At 36.0% G+C, this 17,822-nt stretch overlaps 1 protein-coding gene across 1 annotated transcript; it reads right to left on the bottom strand.

Moving 5' to 3' along the window:
* Positions 1 to 3,160: 3,160 nt before the first annotated feature.
* On the bottom strand, positions 3,161 to 3,778 carry LOC134792318 (major centromere autoantigen B-like). The gene has a single exon (XM_063763587.1). The coding sequence runs from the start codon at positions 3,776 to 3,778 to the stop codon at positions 3,161 to 3,163; it is 618 nt and encodes a 205-aa protein (XP_063619657.1).
* Between the last annotated feature and the right edge of the window lie 14,044 nt (positions 3,779 to 17,822).

The following is a 17,822-nucleotide window of genomic DNA, read 5'->3' as shown; positions in this document are numbered from 1 at the left end:
TACGGTAATTCTGGGGCGCTCCAGGGGTTAAAGCTCTTAGCACCATGTTATTTCAAGCTCTGCTCGCGAGGTCTACAGCTCACAGAGCCACTAGTATACTTACTCTGCTTTATAAGCTCTTTATGATATGTTCAGGAACTGCATGCTACGACCGCTGTTGCGGCATTTGATCACACACTCAATAAAACGTCATCTCGACTGTTACTACAAATCAGGTAAAATCAAACAGGTTCCTTTGTTTTTCAGAGATGTTCAAAGTTTGAATTAGATTTTTGATTCGTTGAAGTTTGAATTAACATTATTATTTCGGAATAATAAAATCTTCACAGATAAGAAATTTCGTGCATCAAAACAGTTTATCTTAATGCTGGCAATAATTTGCGGTTTGATGATGTGTCAAATAAAGTTACTTTATTCTTTTGTCAACCTTCGCATTTTGCATTTCGCACACCAATATGACAACCCACTGCCAGACTCCAATAATATGCACTTGACGTAACAAAATTACACGGCGCCTGATCGGAACGGCTACATTGTCAACTGTCATTTGGACCAATAAAGTCATTACAGGCCGGTGAATAATGACCGATCATGAATGCCTGTCATTATCGGCGCAAATTAAAATGGACGGAGTCGGGTTTAAGGATTCGAGGGGTGGCGGGTATTTTGTATAGGTGGTAAGGTGATTAAATGAAATATATGAACGGCTTACCTATAGGTATGAAAGCCTAAAACTTAATGAAGCACTGTATAAATAATTATATATATTTACATTACGTACCTAAATTTGATGTGGTATTAATCTGCGGTATTATTAATAAAGTTATAAAGTAAGTGTGTAAATTGTGGGGTATTAGGCCATTGTCTCCATTGAAGGAAGCCTTTGCTACAATTTGATGCAATGGAAAAAATAAATATGCATCTAAATACTATTCTTGAAAATAAGAAATGATTTTCCTACTCATACTCATACTTTGTCAAAAACAATTGATACAATATTCAGTGCCACTTGATGATCAATGGATCACTAAATGAACTGACATATTGTAGTTATCCAAATAAATACTTAATCAAACCCATCAACACTCGAACTCCAATGATTGTTACTACACGAAAGTGCTGCCCCCGTTTGACAAATACGAGTAAATGACGGGTTTATTAACGCTTTGACGCCTTTGACAAGTTTGATGGGCTGGTGTTGCAACGGGTAAATTAGTTATGAATAAGTCGAGGAATGCACGTTTCAATTTTATGATATATGGATGACATGGCTGGGCATGGCGACCCTGCAAGGTGGGCCAAAATGGTTACGCAGTGGGACCCACGGAACACCTAGATGGTGCTGGCCGGAGTGCAGGCAGACCGAAAAGGAGATGGCGGGACGACTTGGACGCATTTTATCCGGATTGGCGTGAAGCTACAAAAGCCAGGGTTGAGTGGAGGAAGCGAGGGGAGGCCTTTGCCCAGGAGTGGGACACTTAACCAGGCTAATAAAAAAATTGAAGTACTTTCATTATAATTTTTATTGTAAACTAAAGCACAACGACATTTATCTCAAACAAAATAAAAGCAAGTACAAAATAGGGATTCATCAAATTTATATTTCCTCTACACAACTAAACCAACAAACGCTCCACTCCATATTTCAATCGAGGTGACAATACGACAATAGTGACAGCCGTCACTTAGACACGATTGCTCAATGCTGTAGGGCTCTACAAGGTGACAGCTTTTGTTCTTAGTGACAGCCGGTGTCATGGGATGTCGATTTGATGGCTGTCAATTTGTTAATATAATTATCTGTTATAGAATGTACAATTGGAGTTTAATTCATGTTTATTGACAGGTGATGTGACGAAATAGAAAGTAGTATATTATAATTATAGGATTCTGCTCATCTTTTTAAATAAAAAAATGCTATTCATCAAAATGATGATTACGCCAATGTCAAAAGGGTATCTACTCGCGTGACTTGCAGGTCTCCGTAAGCTAGGTACTTACGTTAAGGCTAAGTTCACACGCTTTCCATCAAGCACATGTACTGTACAGGTCTGTCTGTCAGGGTAGATTATGTGTTCTGATAAATACATTGTAACATCTTTACTGTTGTTAATAAACCATAATCTTTCAATAAAGACATTTTTTATTTTGATTTGATAGTGTACAAGTAATTTTATTACTTAAGTAAAATGTAAAAAAACGTATTAAATTATTATACTGCACTATTAAGGTATTTATGCGTTGTTATAAGGCCTTAATTTTCTAGAACCCACATTTATCGTTCAAATTACAAAAAATAACAAGGTGGCGTTAACTCCCCATTAAAATTATAATAACATATCCTCACTAGACAGTAGTCCGTTTAACATAAATGAATTAAAACAGTATAATAAGAAACCCTAATTAAAATATCATTCCTGGCGCCCCCTAACAATAGTTCCAGTAATTTACTGCCAAGATCATAGATTAAAGATAGCGGAAAGGCACCCGTCGACGCGTTTTTGACAAATTATAATTGTCTATCCAATTAAGTAAATTCACATCGCCCTCAATATAAAAACGCAACGATGGCACCTTTTTATACCGTATGAAATTAACCGACCGAGACATAATGGAAAACAAAAAATACAGAAAAAATATTTGAAAAACACCCTTAAACTTTCGGTGATAAAGTCCATTTTTTTAAGTTAGGGAGACGATGATAAAGCATGTACTGTTTTACATAAATATCTATTTGATGTATTACTTTTTGGGGTTCTGGAAACCTTTTGTTATTATTATCGCGCTGAATGAGTTATGGGACGGAAAATGTGATCTAAAATATTTATTACGTCGCTGGTAACGTAATTTGGAAGTCGTTGAAGTGGTTGGAGCATTTAATGGGGGTGATTTATTAAGAAGGAATTTATAAGAAGCTACAAAGTTAATGACAGGAGCTTGTACACTACACCATAAATGGATATAGTCAAAACCGTTTATAACGACATCGAAGGGACTACTCATATTTGGTCGTAAAAACCGATAGTCGTAACAGTCGATGACGTACATAATACTTATTATTACCTAAATGTGTGATTAATATACTCTCTATAAAATAAAACTACATTTTATTTATTTCACATGAAAATTATAATAAAAAGACATTACGTACATATAATTATCATTTTTCTACATTAACAAAATCTGTTATTTTAGTTTGTTTGAAACACTTCTGTAGTACGTACGCACTTTGTAGTTCACGCTGAATTTTAATTAAAGTATTGTCATAATTTCCCTGCATGTGAAACTGTTCATTAAAAAGAACAATTTTTCGTAATACATTGACAGCATTGAGACCATCATTCAAAGTTGGCACTGTAAATTGTTCTTCAGTCTCTTCCTGTTCGTCATTTTCCTCTTGAACTTCTTGTACAATACCTTCTTCCGTAGCTGGTGCACAAATTGCAATAGAGTTATCCACATCAATAAACTCCTCTGCTTCAGTAGTAGATAAAGCAGGTCTTAAATTTTGGGCTAATTGAGCCAAAGAAATATTGTCCTCTTCATCATCATCAGTCACATCATCTGAGGATATTGTCAAGAGGTGTTTGAAACCTGCATGTCTAAAGCAGTTCGCGATAGTTTTTGGTGAAACTTTTTCCCATGCTTCTGATATCATCAAGATGGCATCAAGAACCGTAAAGCTTTTCTGGTCGTTACTGTCAAGATTTTGAATTAAATTTAACACTTGCACTCTTCTATAATGAGATTTTAAACATCTTATTACACCTTGGTCCATTGGTTGCAGTACAGATGTAACATTTGGTGGTAAAAACACAAGTTTAATGCACTTCAAATTAGTAACAGCCGGATGAGTAGGACAGTTATCAACTAAAAGTAGAATTTTCTTATTGTGTGATTTTAATTCAGCGTCCCAGTTTCGCAACCATCTTTCAAAAATTTCCGATGTCATCGATGATTTCATATTGTTTTCATACGTTACCGGCAGTGAGAGTATGTTTTTAAAACATCTTGGTTTCTTAGATTTGCCTATAACTAAAAGCTTCCTTTTACAGGATCCTGTCATATTTGCTGCAACCATGATCGTCAGTCTCGTCTTAGATAATTTTCCGCCAGAACAATTCTCTCCTTTGAACTTTAAAGTCCTGTCTGGTGTCATATTATAAAAAAGTCCGGTTTCGTCAGCGTTAAAAATGTCATCTGGTCCGTAGTCTTTGTATAACGCAGGCCACTTTTGCGACATCCATTCTTCTACTACACCACTATCAACACTGGCAGCTTCACCACTCATTTTCCCGCCGACGATACCGTGCCTAGCTCGGAAACGTTGAATCCAACTGGACGAGCAAACGAAATTTTCACCAAAACGCTGAGCAAAATCGTTTGCTTTTTGTTGAAGAATTGGTCCATTTATTGGCACATTATTTGTCCTTTGATATTTAAACCACTTTAGCAAAGCTTCCTCAATCTTCGTATGCTTCGTTGTTCTTGCTCGTTTCATTTTCAATAAATTGTTCTCAAAAAGTGTTTGAATTTTTTCTCTCTCTTTCCAAATGGTTGAAATTGTCGAGTGTGATACACCATATTCCGCGGCCAAGTCTTTGTTTGGAATTCCACTCTCAAGCTTTGATATAATACGCGATTTTTCTTCTATAGTAATTTGTTTTCTTTTTCTTTGCGACATGTTAAAAGTTTCACGAATAACTCAACAATATGTTTAGGTGCGTCTGTCTTGTGTTCGGATAAGTAACAAACTGACTGAAAAGAAATGAGAAAGCGGGCTTTGGGTTTCGATTATACTGCATACACGTGTACCGATTTTGTTTCTGAGAAATACAATAGACACTAAACTCGAGTTGTTTTTGTTTACTTTTGCGATCTTAATGACTTTAGTGTGCCAGATGTGGGAAGGGGATGTTTAAAATACGGCTGGTCGTTCTAACAGATATAATTCTCCGAAAATATCAGTTAAATGTAGTCGCTTAAAGAGATATGTTGTAATAAGCGATGTCGTAAAAAGCGGTGTTTTTTATAAGGCCGTCTAATAGAATTCAGCCGGGACCTTTGATTTTGGTCAATATAACCGGTATGTTGTTCTAAACGATGTCGTCGTAAACGGTTTTGACCATCTCTTCTTCTTCATCGTTCCCGTATTGCTGATGTGTGATTTGTCCCCATTTTATGCGGTCATAAGCTTGGACTGCACGGTGGACCTATTCATAGCGTTCGACCATGTCATAGTGCCTCATTTACATAAATACTACTCAAATATACATAAATGTTACTCAAAAGATACTTGCATCAGAATAATTTTATTTGGGGGTGTCATTGTCAGTTGTTTAATCATTGTTATTATGTACTTACATGTTTGATTTTTAATAAGCGTGTGCGCAATAAAAGGCCACTTGTCTTACTGTTGACACACCCCGGACACTGGCGACCAAATGTATGAAACAAAAGCGTTCCTACGCACACAGTCTAAGCTCCTGTAGGTGAACGCGTACCATGCTTGTGTGAGTGAGATAAGACGTGCTAGGGTTCCCGCCATTTTGTTGACAAGTTCGATGACCTCAATGACCCAAAACTCATTGCGCGAATTAGGAAGAAATAAGAATCATATTATGCTGTAAGGTGGGTATCTAAGCTCGATTTATACAATAGTTACCTATTTTGAATCAGTATAAACGAAGTAACAAAATTTTTGTAAGGAAATTCAGGCCACCAAAATATTACATAAGTTGAAAACATGATTTTTTGTTCATATAGATATTGTGTTGTTTTCAGTGTGATGTGATAGGTTTAGGTCTAAAACAGATAGGGTAAAAGAAATACTAAACATAAGTACCTATTGTAAGTTGGTATTCTACTAAAACATAAAACACTTTAAAAATAACTGGGTATGTACTTGCCTTGATTCATACAATGGGAATCTGTGGAACTTTCTTTTAGTTTTGTCGTTTATAGAGCTTAGACAACCGTACACAGCACAACACACGCCCATTACAAAAGGATTTGTAAATATTTATTTCATATTTTACGTGGCCTCCGCTCTGCGCACCGCGTCGTCGCGTCCTTGCCAGCCGGTAACTGAGAGGTAACCGAGAGCGGGTGGGCGGCACTTTCAACGGGAGGCAGGGAGTGTCCATACTGTACGTTAGTACTATTTATTATACTGTGCTGTTGGAGTCAGACAAAGTACAAAGTTTGAGATGTCGGTCATACTACAATATATGAGGATTTTTGATCTATATATATGCATGTGTACCCATTAATACAATTAAATGCATATAAAGAAGAGGCCTAAATACATCGCCCTACATAATATAGGTAAATCGGTCATAATTTACTTATACATGATATATAAAAATGAATAGCTAGTTACCTCCTAAATCATTTATTTAAATTTCTCTTAATATTTCACATCAAGCAAATGTCACACGCAGTGAAAATGAATAAAAAGAAAAAAAAGAAAAAAAGGAACGTGTAGGAAAATAAAACGTTAACAAAATCAAATTATTTCACTCACGAACACCGGGGTTATTAAGGCAACACAGCGGGCGAAAATGAACATACAGGCGTTTTATAATTAGAAATAAAATAAAAACCTTGCTTTCAACCGCTTCATGCTCATTGTGCTTAGTGTGGTGCAAGTTTGGAGCGATCGCGTTAACAGTAAACTGTGATTAATCACTTGTAAATTCCGCTATGTGATCTGTCAAATTTCCGGAAAGAAAACCTTATATAGAGTTTATCGGATTTCATTTCAGTTTTCAAAAATTGAGCAAATGTCGAAATTAACAAGCGCTGTGACGATTATTCTTTTCGAAGTTGAGCAAACACGTTTGGAACTGATTGCATTGTACTCTAAACTTATTACTGGCGCAATGACCCAGAGAGAACTTTGCATGCAACACAAGAGAACGTCGATTCTCTCTATTCTGCGTCACTTGAGTGCTCCGAGAGCGGACAGATCTTTTAGGTCTTCTAGCAATAACTGCGATGGGTGAAGAGGCAGCTTGTGAGAATCGCATAAATAGATGAAGTGCACAATATTTAGGCAATAATATTATATCTTCAAGCTTTTTGGTAAATCTTTCAGTTGGCTGTTGAACATGCTTTCGTTTCCGAAAAAGAATACTAACAGAATCACAAACTCATATCGCTCCAAAATATTCCATCCAAAGTGTTCACGAGAGACGACTTTGTATGCCTTGTACCACCAATTTCAAACGCACTCGGTAGTCATGTTTTTAGACCCGCCCAATCCTATAACGCGATATTTACGTGACTCGACATTACTCGCGCACAAAAACATAATGATACGCGCCCCGCGGCGTCGCCCGTCGGTTGTTTTTACTCGAACATGCCAGTTTCGAGAATTTGGCAATGGAAGTGAGGTCGGGCTTAGTGTCTGGGTGGTGTACCTACCTATTATGTCGTTATACTTTTATTTAAGACACAATCTATACTTTCACATTTGAATGTACATTATATCACACCTACCTTTTTTATGTGATATGTAGTTAGTAGGTAAACGAGAAAACGAGCCGCTTAATGGAAAGGGGTTACCGTCGCCCATGGACATAAGCAATATTCGAGGAGCCACAGGAGACCCTTGAGAACCCTGAAAACTAGTAAGGGTGGTAAAGAAATTGTTTGCGGCTATCAGCTCTTTCAGTTTCTCAACTTCTAGAATGTTAGCATTTATTGTAGGGACTTTAATTTATCTAAAATGTTAGATCCAAATAATAGTGTATTTGTTTGTTTAAATCAAATTAGTGTTTTCCGTTCTTGAACCGAGGTCAAGAGTGGCTTTTAGTGAGCGCAGATAGCTTCTTTTTGCGCTATCCTTATACCAGCTTGCAATTGGTAATATAAAAACGCTGAAAATGTAATCAAAACTATTCCCCTGTAATTCTACAACTAACTTTCCATCAACATTATTCACAACGCAACGAAAACTAAATTAAATCCAGCGAACAAACAATGCGTTTAATAAAACGCATAACAGTATATCAAAGCATATTCCGGCGAGCCATAAATTCGATGCCCGCGGCTCTAAAGGTTTCATACGTTCGCGGCTGGTACTAACAGGGGGCCGATTCTGATAAAGGGCTACTACTACAAGCCTCACCGATATGCTAATACGTACATATAGAATAAGTTTTTGGCAAAAATTTCATTTATGATACACTTTTCTTTCCACAGGCAACTAATACTCAACGAGACAATTCTAAAAACGCTAAACACAATAGGTTGCGTTGTTTTATCACAGAGTTCCTAATGGCCACCTCCTGTCTACATCATCAGATCAGCTCGATGGTATATTATTGCATTTACACCCGACTTACATATGTATGCAAATTTTCAGCTTCAATGGAAGTCGGGAAGTGCGTCAAATTTAACTGGCAAGATTTGACCCTAACATACATACCTACATAAGGTACATTGAAAGTGAATAGATAAAAAGCTTGTACTTAATTGTAAAAAAAAAAGAGAGAAGAGCCCTAACAGTCTTAAATTTTTCTGTCGTTTAGTTTTTTTGGAAAATGTTCAAAATGCGCCAGTAGAGTCTATGCGCACAAAACTTAAGCACCAGCAGAGTCTATGGAACTTAAGACCTCTGTGAGGTCGCTTTGATAATGATTCAATGAAGTATTTTTTTATTGACCAAGTCTCCGTCTTCGACAAATAATTATGCTCTCGTACGTCCGGTAGTTCTCCTCTACAGGTCGTATTTCTCAACCGATTCTTGTGAAATTTTGTGAGCAAGTTCAAAAATTAAATACCTAGATTTTTTTTTCGAAACAAATTTGCAAATATTTCAAAACGACGGAGCAATGGGTTGGCGAGGTATACACTTCTACAGGTCACAAAGACACTAGTAATGTATTTACAAGTACTAACATCTAGTTTTATGTGTATAATAATAATACTATTGAGTTGAGTGGAGACCGCGACTCGGCAAACGTAGTGTAGGACGCCCTCCAACCAGGTGGTATGACGATCTGCGAAAGACTGCAGGCAGATGCTGGATGCGGCAAGCTGAAGACAGGGCGCTATGGCGCTCATTAGGGGAGGGCTATGTCCAGCAGTGGACTACTATAGCCTGATGATGATGATGATGAACAATACCATGGATTTAAAAAATCTGAAATGAACAGTTACTTATTATTTTATTAAAAGAGGTGAAAACCATATCAAATTACTGAACCAGAATAGGGGCCGTTTCATATACGTTGGCTGCTACTAACAGGTGCGGGCTCTTTGTTTCGTTTTGCCGTGAGAGGGCATATTTTAAAAATGCACGGAACATTCGCTTTTCATAATTTACACTGGAACACTATTTTTGGCTGCGGGAGCGGATACAGTGAGTTTTATATATGAAATATAGTTGGTCAAACCAATTTGTCAGTCACTAAGAACCAGGAAAATTATACTCATCCTTTTCTTTTGGGTGCTAGTACTAATGTAAGACAAAGATAGTATGATTCTCTGTGTCTATGATTGAAATGAGACAGACCTTTGACAAACTATACTACCCGACACGTGAACTTTAAGATACGTCAAATATTACGCCTAGATAGATATATTATGTCAGTGTCAAAAGTGACGTTTCTTCAAACAAAAACGTCTCTGTTGACACTGACATATCTAATCCATATCGTATCTAGAAGTAATATTTGACGTATCTTAAAGTTCGAATCAGGCCGATTGTCGTGTTGGGTTTAGAATGAAATCATGTTTGTAATATGTATTTTATAGTAATGCTGGGGTGGGAAATAATAAGGTGTTTATCGCGTAAAACAGAAAATATGATATCAGTTTTGTTTATAGGTATAAATTATCGTGTTTCATGATTTTCTTGAGTTTCATGATCATCGGAAATATTCACGTAGACAGTAGGCATAGCACTATGATAAGTACAGACAAAACAAACACACGGGGGGATTTAAATAAGTTGCGTCTCTTCATTATGTCTATATATATACGATGACCTACCTATTGTTATTCTTTTAACCACACTGTCAAAGCATACTCCGTTTTGAAAAACCCTACCAAAGTCTAGCTTCCCATTAACGCACGCACGCCCGCCCACACATCCTGTGCATGCGCAGCCATCAATTACCCCGGAGATTTACCGCTCTCGCGCTGAAAAATCGCTGCACTGCATAGAAAGAGTCATATTTTGCGCACTAGGAGAGGCTTGAAACAAAGGACTGACGTAAAAAGAGTTTGGCGAATGATTTGAGAGCATTGGGAGGATATTTACCTATGTGTATGTGTGTGTGTACAATTGTACATAAGCCTTTAGGTAGTATAAAAATAGGTATAATGTAAATTGATACGAAAATTTAAAAATATGACTATAATTTATCTATCATGGCCTACATATGGAATAAAAAATTAGGTAGTAGCGCTTTAGAAAGTATGTACCTAGTTGTAGATCTTTTATCAGTCTTGGTAATACGTTCTTATTAAAAATGCATGTTTGACCTGTATGAATGCAGCGCCTACAACCGGCAATTTTTATTCATGTCTGAAGTCGAAATGAACCTCCTTACAATAATGTGTATTCTCTTTACCGTGCGTCTTCTACACATTTGCCTTATGTGCATGACAAACTGCATGATTGAAACTTAGCATGCAAGCTGTACCTAACCTCTTCCTAGCGTTGACACTACAATGCTAGGAGTCGTGACTCTGATGGCTATCAAGACAACAGTTCTTCCTGTACGAAGTTTTGTGACCTATCCCAATTTTAACTAAGTACAATAAATCTATAGATGGTCTAAATATGCCATACACACACAATGAACTCATAATCACAACAAGAACTGAAGGTTACTGTAGGTTCATATGTAACAAAGATTTTAAACTAAAGTTTTAAATTCTAGATAATTAAAGTTTAAAAATCTCCTTTAGCTTGTGTGGTCGTTGAACGTATGCTCGAGCAGCCATTTTTAAATTTCGATTAAAAAAAAAGTTACAATTACAATTATAATTTCCCGTGGTAGATGATTGTACACCTTACGACTCTCAAAGAGTAATTACAACGTTAAACATCCAAAATTAAACATAACATAACAATCATATGTTTATAAACTTCACAAAACAATACAACCGTATTTGTCCGATATTCGTGTTGCATCATATACAAACGCCAGTTGTAATGCAGGCTTGAGGACATTGCAATTGAACAAAAGTGCACTGATGTGAACCGTTATCCAGCCATAATTACTCTTACACTTCAAACAAAGCATCAAAAGAAAACACACACTTCACTTATTTCTAAACCGGTTAACCCATTAGCTGCTAAAGTAGCATAATCGCCGACATCAATCGCCGGTCCAAAACCGTCCCCTCTCATTAACCGCTTCGCTGACACTTCAAAGGACTCGACTGTCAACTGTCACAGTGGCCGTGACAGCTCGAATATGATAAATAGAGCCGGCGATTATTCCCAGTTTTCTGTTTTTTTGTCGACACAAAAGCTGTCAAACAACATGTGTTTGAATGGTGTCAATGTTTTTGTTTGGGTACCGTTTGCTGGATTACTGTAGGTTCAAGTGTAGGTTATAATGGTAATATTACAGGGTGGCCCAAATAGGTTGTAATTTTTTGTGCACATTCTTGATAATTTTAACAAAGCTTTGCGTTTGTGTATCAAAGCTACGGATAATACATAGTTGAAAGATAATATGTTTTGTTTCAAATAAATTAATAAATTATACCTAATCTTTTTGCAACTTATTTTTGGGCCTGTCTATAATATAATATTATATAGTATAATATTGTGTGAAACAGGGGCGATACTAATTTGTTATAATTATTTAATTTAAATTCATCATTAGTTAGTACATAATGTTTGTAAGTCCGTACATGATGCCATTGCCAGCGTGTTTAACCCGACTACGACTACGGGGAAGCAAAAAGGGATTTGTAATTTTCACCGTTATATTATATTTGGATTATTTATTTTGGTCTCACGAAATACATAATTGAATTGCATCAATGTACCTACATAATATATTATGAAAATTGTAAGAACTGATTGAACGTGCAATAAAATTGATGACACAATTAGTATGTTTCTTTGTCTTAATATGATTCAATAACTAAATGAACACTTCGTCATAATTACATGGAAGTTTGAAGTTTAAAATAACACTTTCACAGTCTGGGCTTTCAAAATCGCTGCCAACTTAGCTTGGTCTAACTCCATCAAGCCCTCTTCAAGTGCACCTCCCTATTCACAGGTGCATAAAAAAACTATCGACACAGCCCCCTCACTAACTCCGCTCACTCAAACATAAATTACTTCAGAAGTGATTTACTCGCTCCATACAAATCGCCGTCAACTAGTTGCTGCGCTCGTCTCCGCCTGTCGACGTTCAAAGCTGACAGCTCACACAGATATCACTAAACTAACCTAAATACATAACCCTTTATCAATCCAATTTGAACCTTAGAGTTGTAACGCTAGGGTTGGGAATAGCTTTATCGATGAATGTGAGTTAAGACTTTTTTTAGTATTCGTTCAGTGACAAGTGTGAATGATGGGCTCGCTAGACGTGTAGTGAATGACAATCGCCATCACCACATTTTGCATGTTCTTTGAAGCTAATCGTTTTGTTTTTGTTAGGCCAAAACCAATGGTATTGTGCTAAGAATACTAAACTAACGCTCGTTAAGCTTTGTGTGAGTTTGAGATTGATGTTGAGTTTAAACGTTAATCGATAGCGACAGTGACGTGAACGTGATGAGGTAGCAAAAAAATTGGGTATATTGAGGTAAGAGATTTCGTGAACTTAAAAAACTGACATTGAGTCTTACTGTTAATTACCTTATTTGAATAGAAAAGTAATATTTCTGATTGGAATTTTCTTCCCTAACATCAAACAGCAAACATCAACATTTATTCAGCAAATAGGCCACAAGGGCACTTTTACACGTCATCATTGAATTTACATACAAGCAAAAATAATAACATCAACAATTTTATAAAATAAAACTAACAATTCAATGTAACATATTAGAATTACTAAGAGATGTATATGGTCTCTTAATGTCGAATTACATAAAAAATACAGATACAAAACACAAAAAGAAATCTATAATATTTAGAGGTGTAAATGTCTCTAGGTGTCAGAACTATAAGATTATATAGTTTATCAAGTTATCCTTAGAGATGTATAGGGTCTCCAAGAGTCAATATCCTGTATGTATACATTCATTAAGAGAAAAGAAACATACGAGAGCAGAATGAGGCTGATTTTCTGATATTTGAATAACTGAATTTCGGAGACGTTACTATTACTACAACTAGTTTTTTTTTATTTGCATGATGTAAGATCCATTGTCATAAATAAATGTATGAAATTACACAGTTTAACGCAAAAATTACTAATGACTAAAACCCTAGTGTCCAAGTTCCAAAGTAAATGAGTTAACAATCAATATAATTTTAGTTCATGTTTGCGACCATACCTTTATGTAACCAGCATTTAATATCAGCGGCAATCATATAAAATAAAACGGCAGTAAAATCCCAAACGGCAGCCGTAACTCCAACTTTTACACCCCAATTGGAAAGTAAACGTATTCCCTCTTTTATGAGTACGAGTAAAGTACTCGTACAAAATGATTGCTGGCCCGAATTTCGCCAGCTTTTGACCAATAACATAACCTTGTTTTATGCGGTCATATAATTTTAAGGCATTAAATGAGACGTAATTTTGAGATATTGAAATACGACGAGATACATAAAGGGGTCACACATTAAATTCAATAAACTTTATTGCTGATTTATAATATACGTAACAGGCAAATAAAATAGGTAGGTAACCGTATCATACTAAAAGTGTATTAACATTTAAAAGTAGTAACAACCACTATTGTGGTATTATGTATTTATTAATTGTAACTTAATTGAACAATTTAATAAAAATGGGGTACAAATGGCGGATTTATCGCCGCAAGGAACTCTCTATCAGTCAACCACTGGGCTAAGTAGAAACAGTTTGGTGTGGAATTGTAGAGAGTGGGCAGTGGAGTAGACACTAGTTGAGAAAAAAAGTATCAAGAAAATTGTTGTACAAAAGTCAATTGGTAATGGTTGCCTACTACTGTCTTATAGGATGTAAAGGTAGCTATAACTCAATGTGCCGTTCACCTCTCTCTAACTTTTTTTGTCACTACAAAAATTTAACTCTATACAGGGTGATTCAGGAGACGTGAGCAGGACTAACACTGCGCATTTCGTAAATTATAATCAACTGTTTCGTATCAGTATTAGTGAGGTTAACGTTAATTTTCTAGTAGTGTTGATAAAAAACCTAAATAAAACCCAGCTACTTATTTTAAGTCAACACCCGCCTCAATTAAGATACCTATTTTAACCGAAGCTTCTATCAAACATCAGTGGCACTTAAAAAACTGTCGGTCATTCAATCATACATAATTACGAACAAAAGCAATTGAGAACTTGTTAAAACGTCTACAAAAAGCCGCCGGCCAGTAAAAACATCGTGATAATAAAAGTTCGAAATGACAGCCGAGAGATCAACCATTTTGAGAATCGCCTTTTGGGATTCAGTGTTCGTACAAATTGAATTTGTAACGCGAAGTTTTAGTCTGAGTCATATGCTGATGTCGTGTGTGAGATTTGAAGATAGATAAGACAGTTAGGTAGTGGAATTGTACGACGTTGTTTTGTAAATCATTTTTATAACTAGATCTTTTTTTTATTCGACTGACTATTAAATTTGGCCAAATGTATAATGTATAATGGCGCCTTTTTTGGCTTGGCTATAATTATAAGTTATTCTTTTATGTAATAAACAAATAGAGAGTGGTCATTTTGATGGCATACAACGTGATATTGAAAGTCTTATTCAACTAGCTGTTGTATGTTGTATTGCTTGACAACTTTGACAAGCAATATGTCGCGCCGCATTTCTATAATTATATACCTACCTACCGAGGAGGAAATAATGTATCATTTACCAAAGACATTTACATTCAGTGCAGTCGCAATAAGAATTCAAAACTTTTTTTCTCTCTGGATGTTAAAATGGCAAAACAAAGAATTCTATATCCTGACTCACGCACTGAACGTTTAATTCTTCAACAGAAAAACCAATCAACGGATCTTATCGTCTCAAGCAGCTACCAGTCAACAAAGTAAACAATTATACGTATTTCTTCGTACCGCGCCACGGAACGCGCGGTAAATTCCCGCTCACACTTACACCGCTCTTGACACGAGCATCACGTACAACGCAAAATAAAACGCGCTGCCAGCCACAAATCACATTTTTTAATCGAACTCACGGCTACGTATAAACCGATTTATAAAACCGCCGCTCACCCCTTTATATCCTTCAATTAAAGTCCAATATCGCTTGAAGTGATTTCTTATTAAGTTTGTAGAATTTCAGTGCACAGTCACGTTGCAAGCGGAATGTTATCGACGTTGGCTAAACCATCGACGCGGGCGCAGCACTAATTGCGGTTTTTTACGCCATTATTCTTACAATGATTTACGTAACCTTTCTCGGCGTAATCGGATCATTAATGCTTAAAACGACTTTAACCGCCAATTCGAATGATTTAGATTGATTACGGATGGAAAAATGTCGTAAAATAGGTAGGGTCGTCAAATAAGGCAAAATAGAACCACGAGCGGTGCGACTGGTGCGAGAGAGTGGAATCTTAAGCGATGCGAGGGTTTTAAGGTATGAGGAATAAACAAACTTTGCTTCATAGTAATATACAAATACTTTCACTACGGCAACCAAAATCCAAATTAACGACATTAACTATATCACTCATAATAATCACTTAAAAGTCAATTCTACCAGCCAACACGAGCAAACAACTCAAAGTTTGCGTGGAATTACTTTGTCACTCTTGTGGATAAAATGAGACTTTCTCATACATTTTTAAATAATAAAGAGAGCCTTTACGAGCTGAAATAGTGAAAAGGAAATTGAAGTTTCTTACAAGCCATCTTATAATAAAGGAGAACAATTGAATCCTTGGCGCTTATTTATACCTATTCAAATTTAATCCGGATCCTATACGTATATTTATATTCATATATAAAATGTGCCTGAATAAAGTTTAGGTATATTTTATTATAAAACCCAGTGTATGTTACAATCTTCAATCTCTCGTTCGCAAAACAACTCCCGTTTTACCAAAGACTGTTGCGTCATCCAACATGACATTTATCGACAGCTAATCGCGCACGACAAGACACCCTGACTCTCGCTAATCTATCCGAGCCGTATCTTAATTATATCGGTGCCGCCGGGAATATAAAAATTTAATTGATCCCGGCGCTGTTATCTCGGCGATTAAGTGATAAAATAAGTGGTTAAGTGTTTGTTTTAATGGGTGCTGGAAGATTTGTTAAGGGGATTTTAGGGATGTATAACGGTAAACGGTATTATTTTGCTTTTCTTATAGTCAAGGTATCGTTTAGATTCGGACTACACCCGCATTACTGCTGCAGTATTGGAATCAATTCAATTTTGGTATCTTTCGCTTGCTCAGGTATCAATATTAGGGACGAGACCTTAAACAACAATTTACTCCCTTGTCAAACATATAGGTATCTATTATTCAATCACAATTTATATTATAAATATGCTTCTGGAACCCGGGAGCCACTTTTTATTTCATTGGAATGCTCAATTGTTCAACAGAAAATCAGAATACATTTTAGAATTAGAAAATATAATAAGTCCTATAGTATACCCAGTGTTGGGCATTCAAGAATAAAATCATTATTTGAATAAGAATTCGTAGGAATAAAATCATCTCGATTTTATTCCCGTCAAAAATATTCAAATAATTTTGGTCGGGAATAATTCGTATGAGAAAAAAATGAATGAGAATAAATTATTCTTAATCAAATAAATATAATCATGATTTTTAATCGAAATAATATTCCACGAATAAAAAAGTAGTCCGGGTACCGTATAGGTACTAATTACGTATAGTTAGGTAGATGTAATAGTAGTTAGTCTCTTGTCTAATTTATACCTATTTTATGGAATAAAATCTTACAAATTGAGCATCGCATAACGCATAGTTTCAGTAAGCGTATTATTTTATTTACCAGCCAAATCATTAGGTTCAATTTAGTAGCGCAAACCATTGGCATGTTGGCTACGCAATCAAGGTGCCTAGCCAAGATGTCAATTTTTGTTTTTAATTTAATAATCAAATCATCAGGTAAATTTAACCGTCCTGGGGGCCTAGTCAACATGCCAATCGCTTGCGCTCCAACAACGAAGCGCTTTCTGTCTCTATCACTCTTACATATTAGTGCGATAGAGAGACAAAGATAGCGTTTCGTTGTCGTAGCGCAAACGATTGGCATATTGGCTACGCCCCCTGAACAGCTAAATTGTACCCAAAGATTTGGTTATTAAATTAAAACGCTACGATTGCTACGACAACGAAACGCTATCTGTATCTCTATCGCACTAATATGTAAGAGTGATAGAAAGATACTATGCGCAACTCTACGGAGCGTCAACGTTTGGCATGTTGGCTAAGCACCCTGATCGGATGATAGAACTAGATAGTGTATAGCGGAACTCTTCAATGTGTACTATACTTAAACTAAAACTACTAAGACTTTTAAATAGAAGGGTGAAAATCAACTTACAAAATATAATTATTCACCTTAATTTTATTCTAAAATAACTAGTGCAAGAATTATTCTAATTCAAATCGATTTGAATAAGAATAAAATTTCTGTGTTTATTCTTATTCTTATTCAAGTAAATTTTTGCCCAACTCTG

Source organism: Cydia splendana, chromosome 7 (assembly GCF_910591565.1).
Source record: "Cydia splendana chromosome 7, ilCydSple1.2, whole genome shotgun sequence".
Lineage (NCBI taxonomy): Eukaryota > Metazoa > Arthropoda > Insecta > Lepidoptera > Tortricidae > Cydia > Cydia splendana.
The sequence above is the reverse complement of the archived record's forward strand: the minus strand, read 5'-3'. Positions and strand labels throughout refer to the sequence as shown.

What these genes read in the sequence shown, in the direction of transcription:
- LOC134792318 (XM_063763587.1), bottom strand. Translation starts at nt 3,778, where the DNA reads ATGGACCAAGGTGTAATAAGATGTTTAAAATCTCATTATAGAAGAGTG.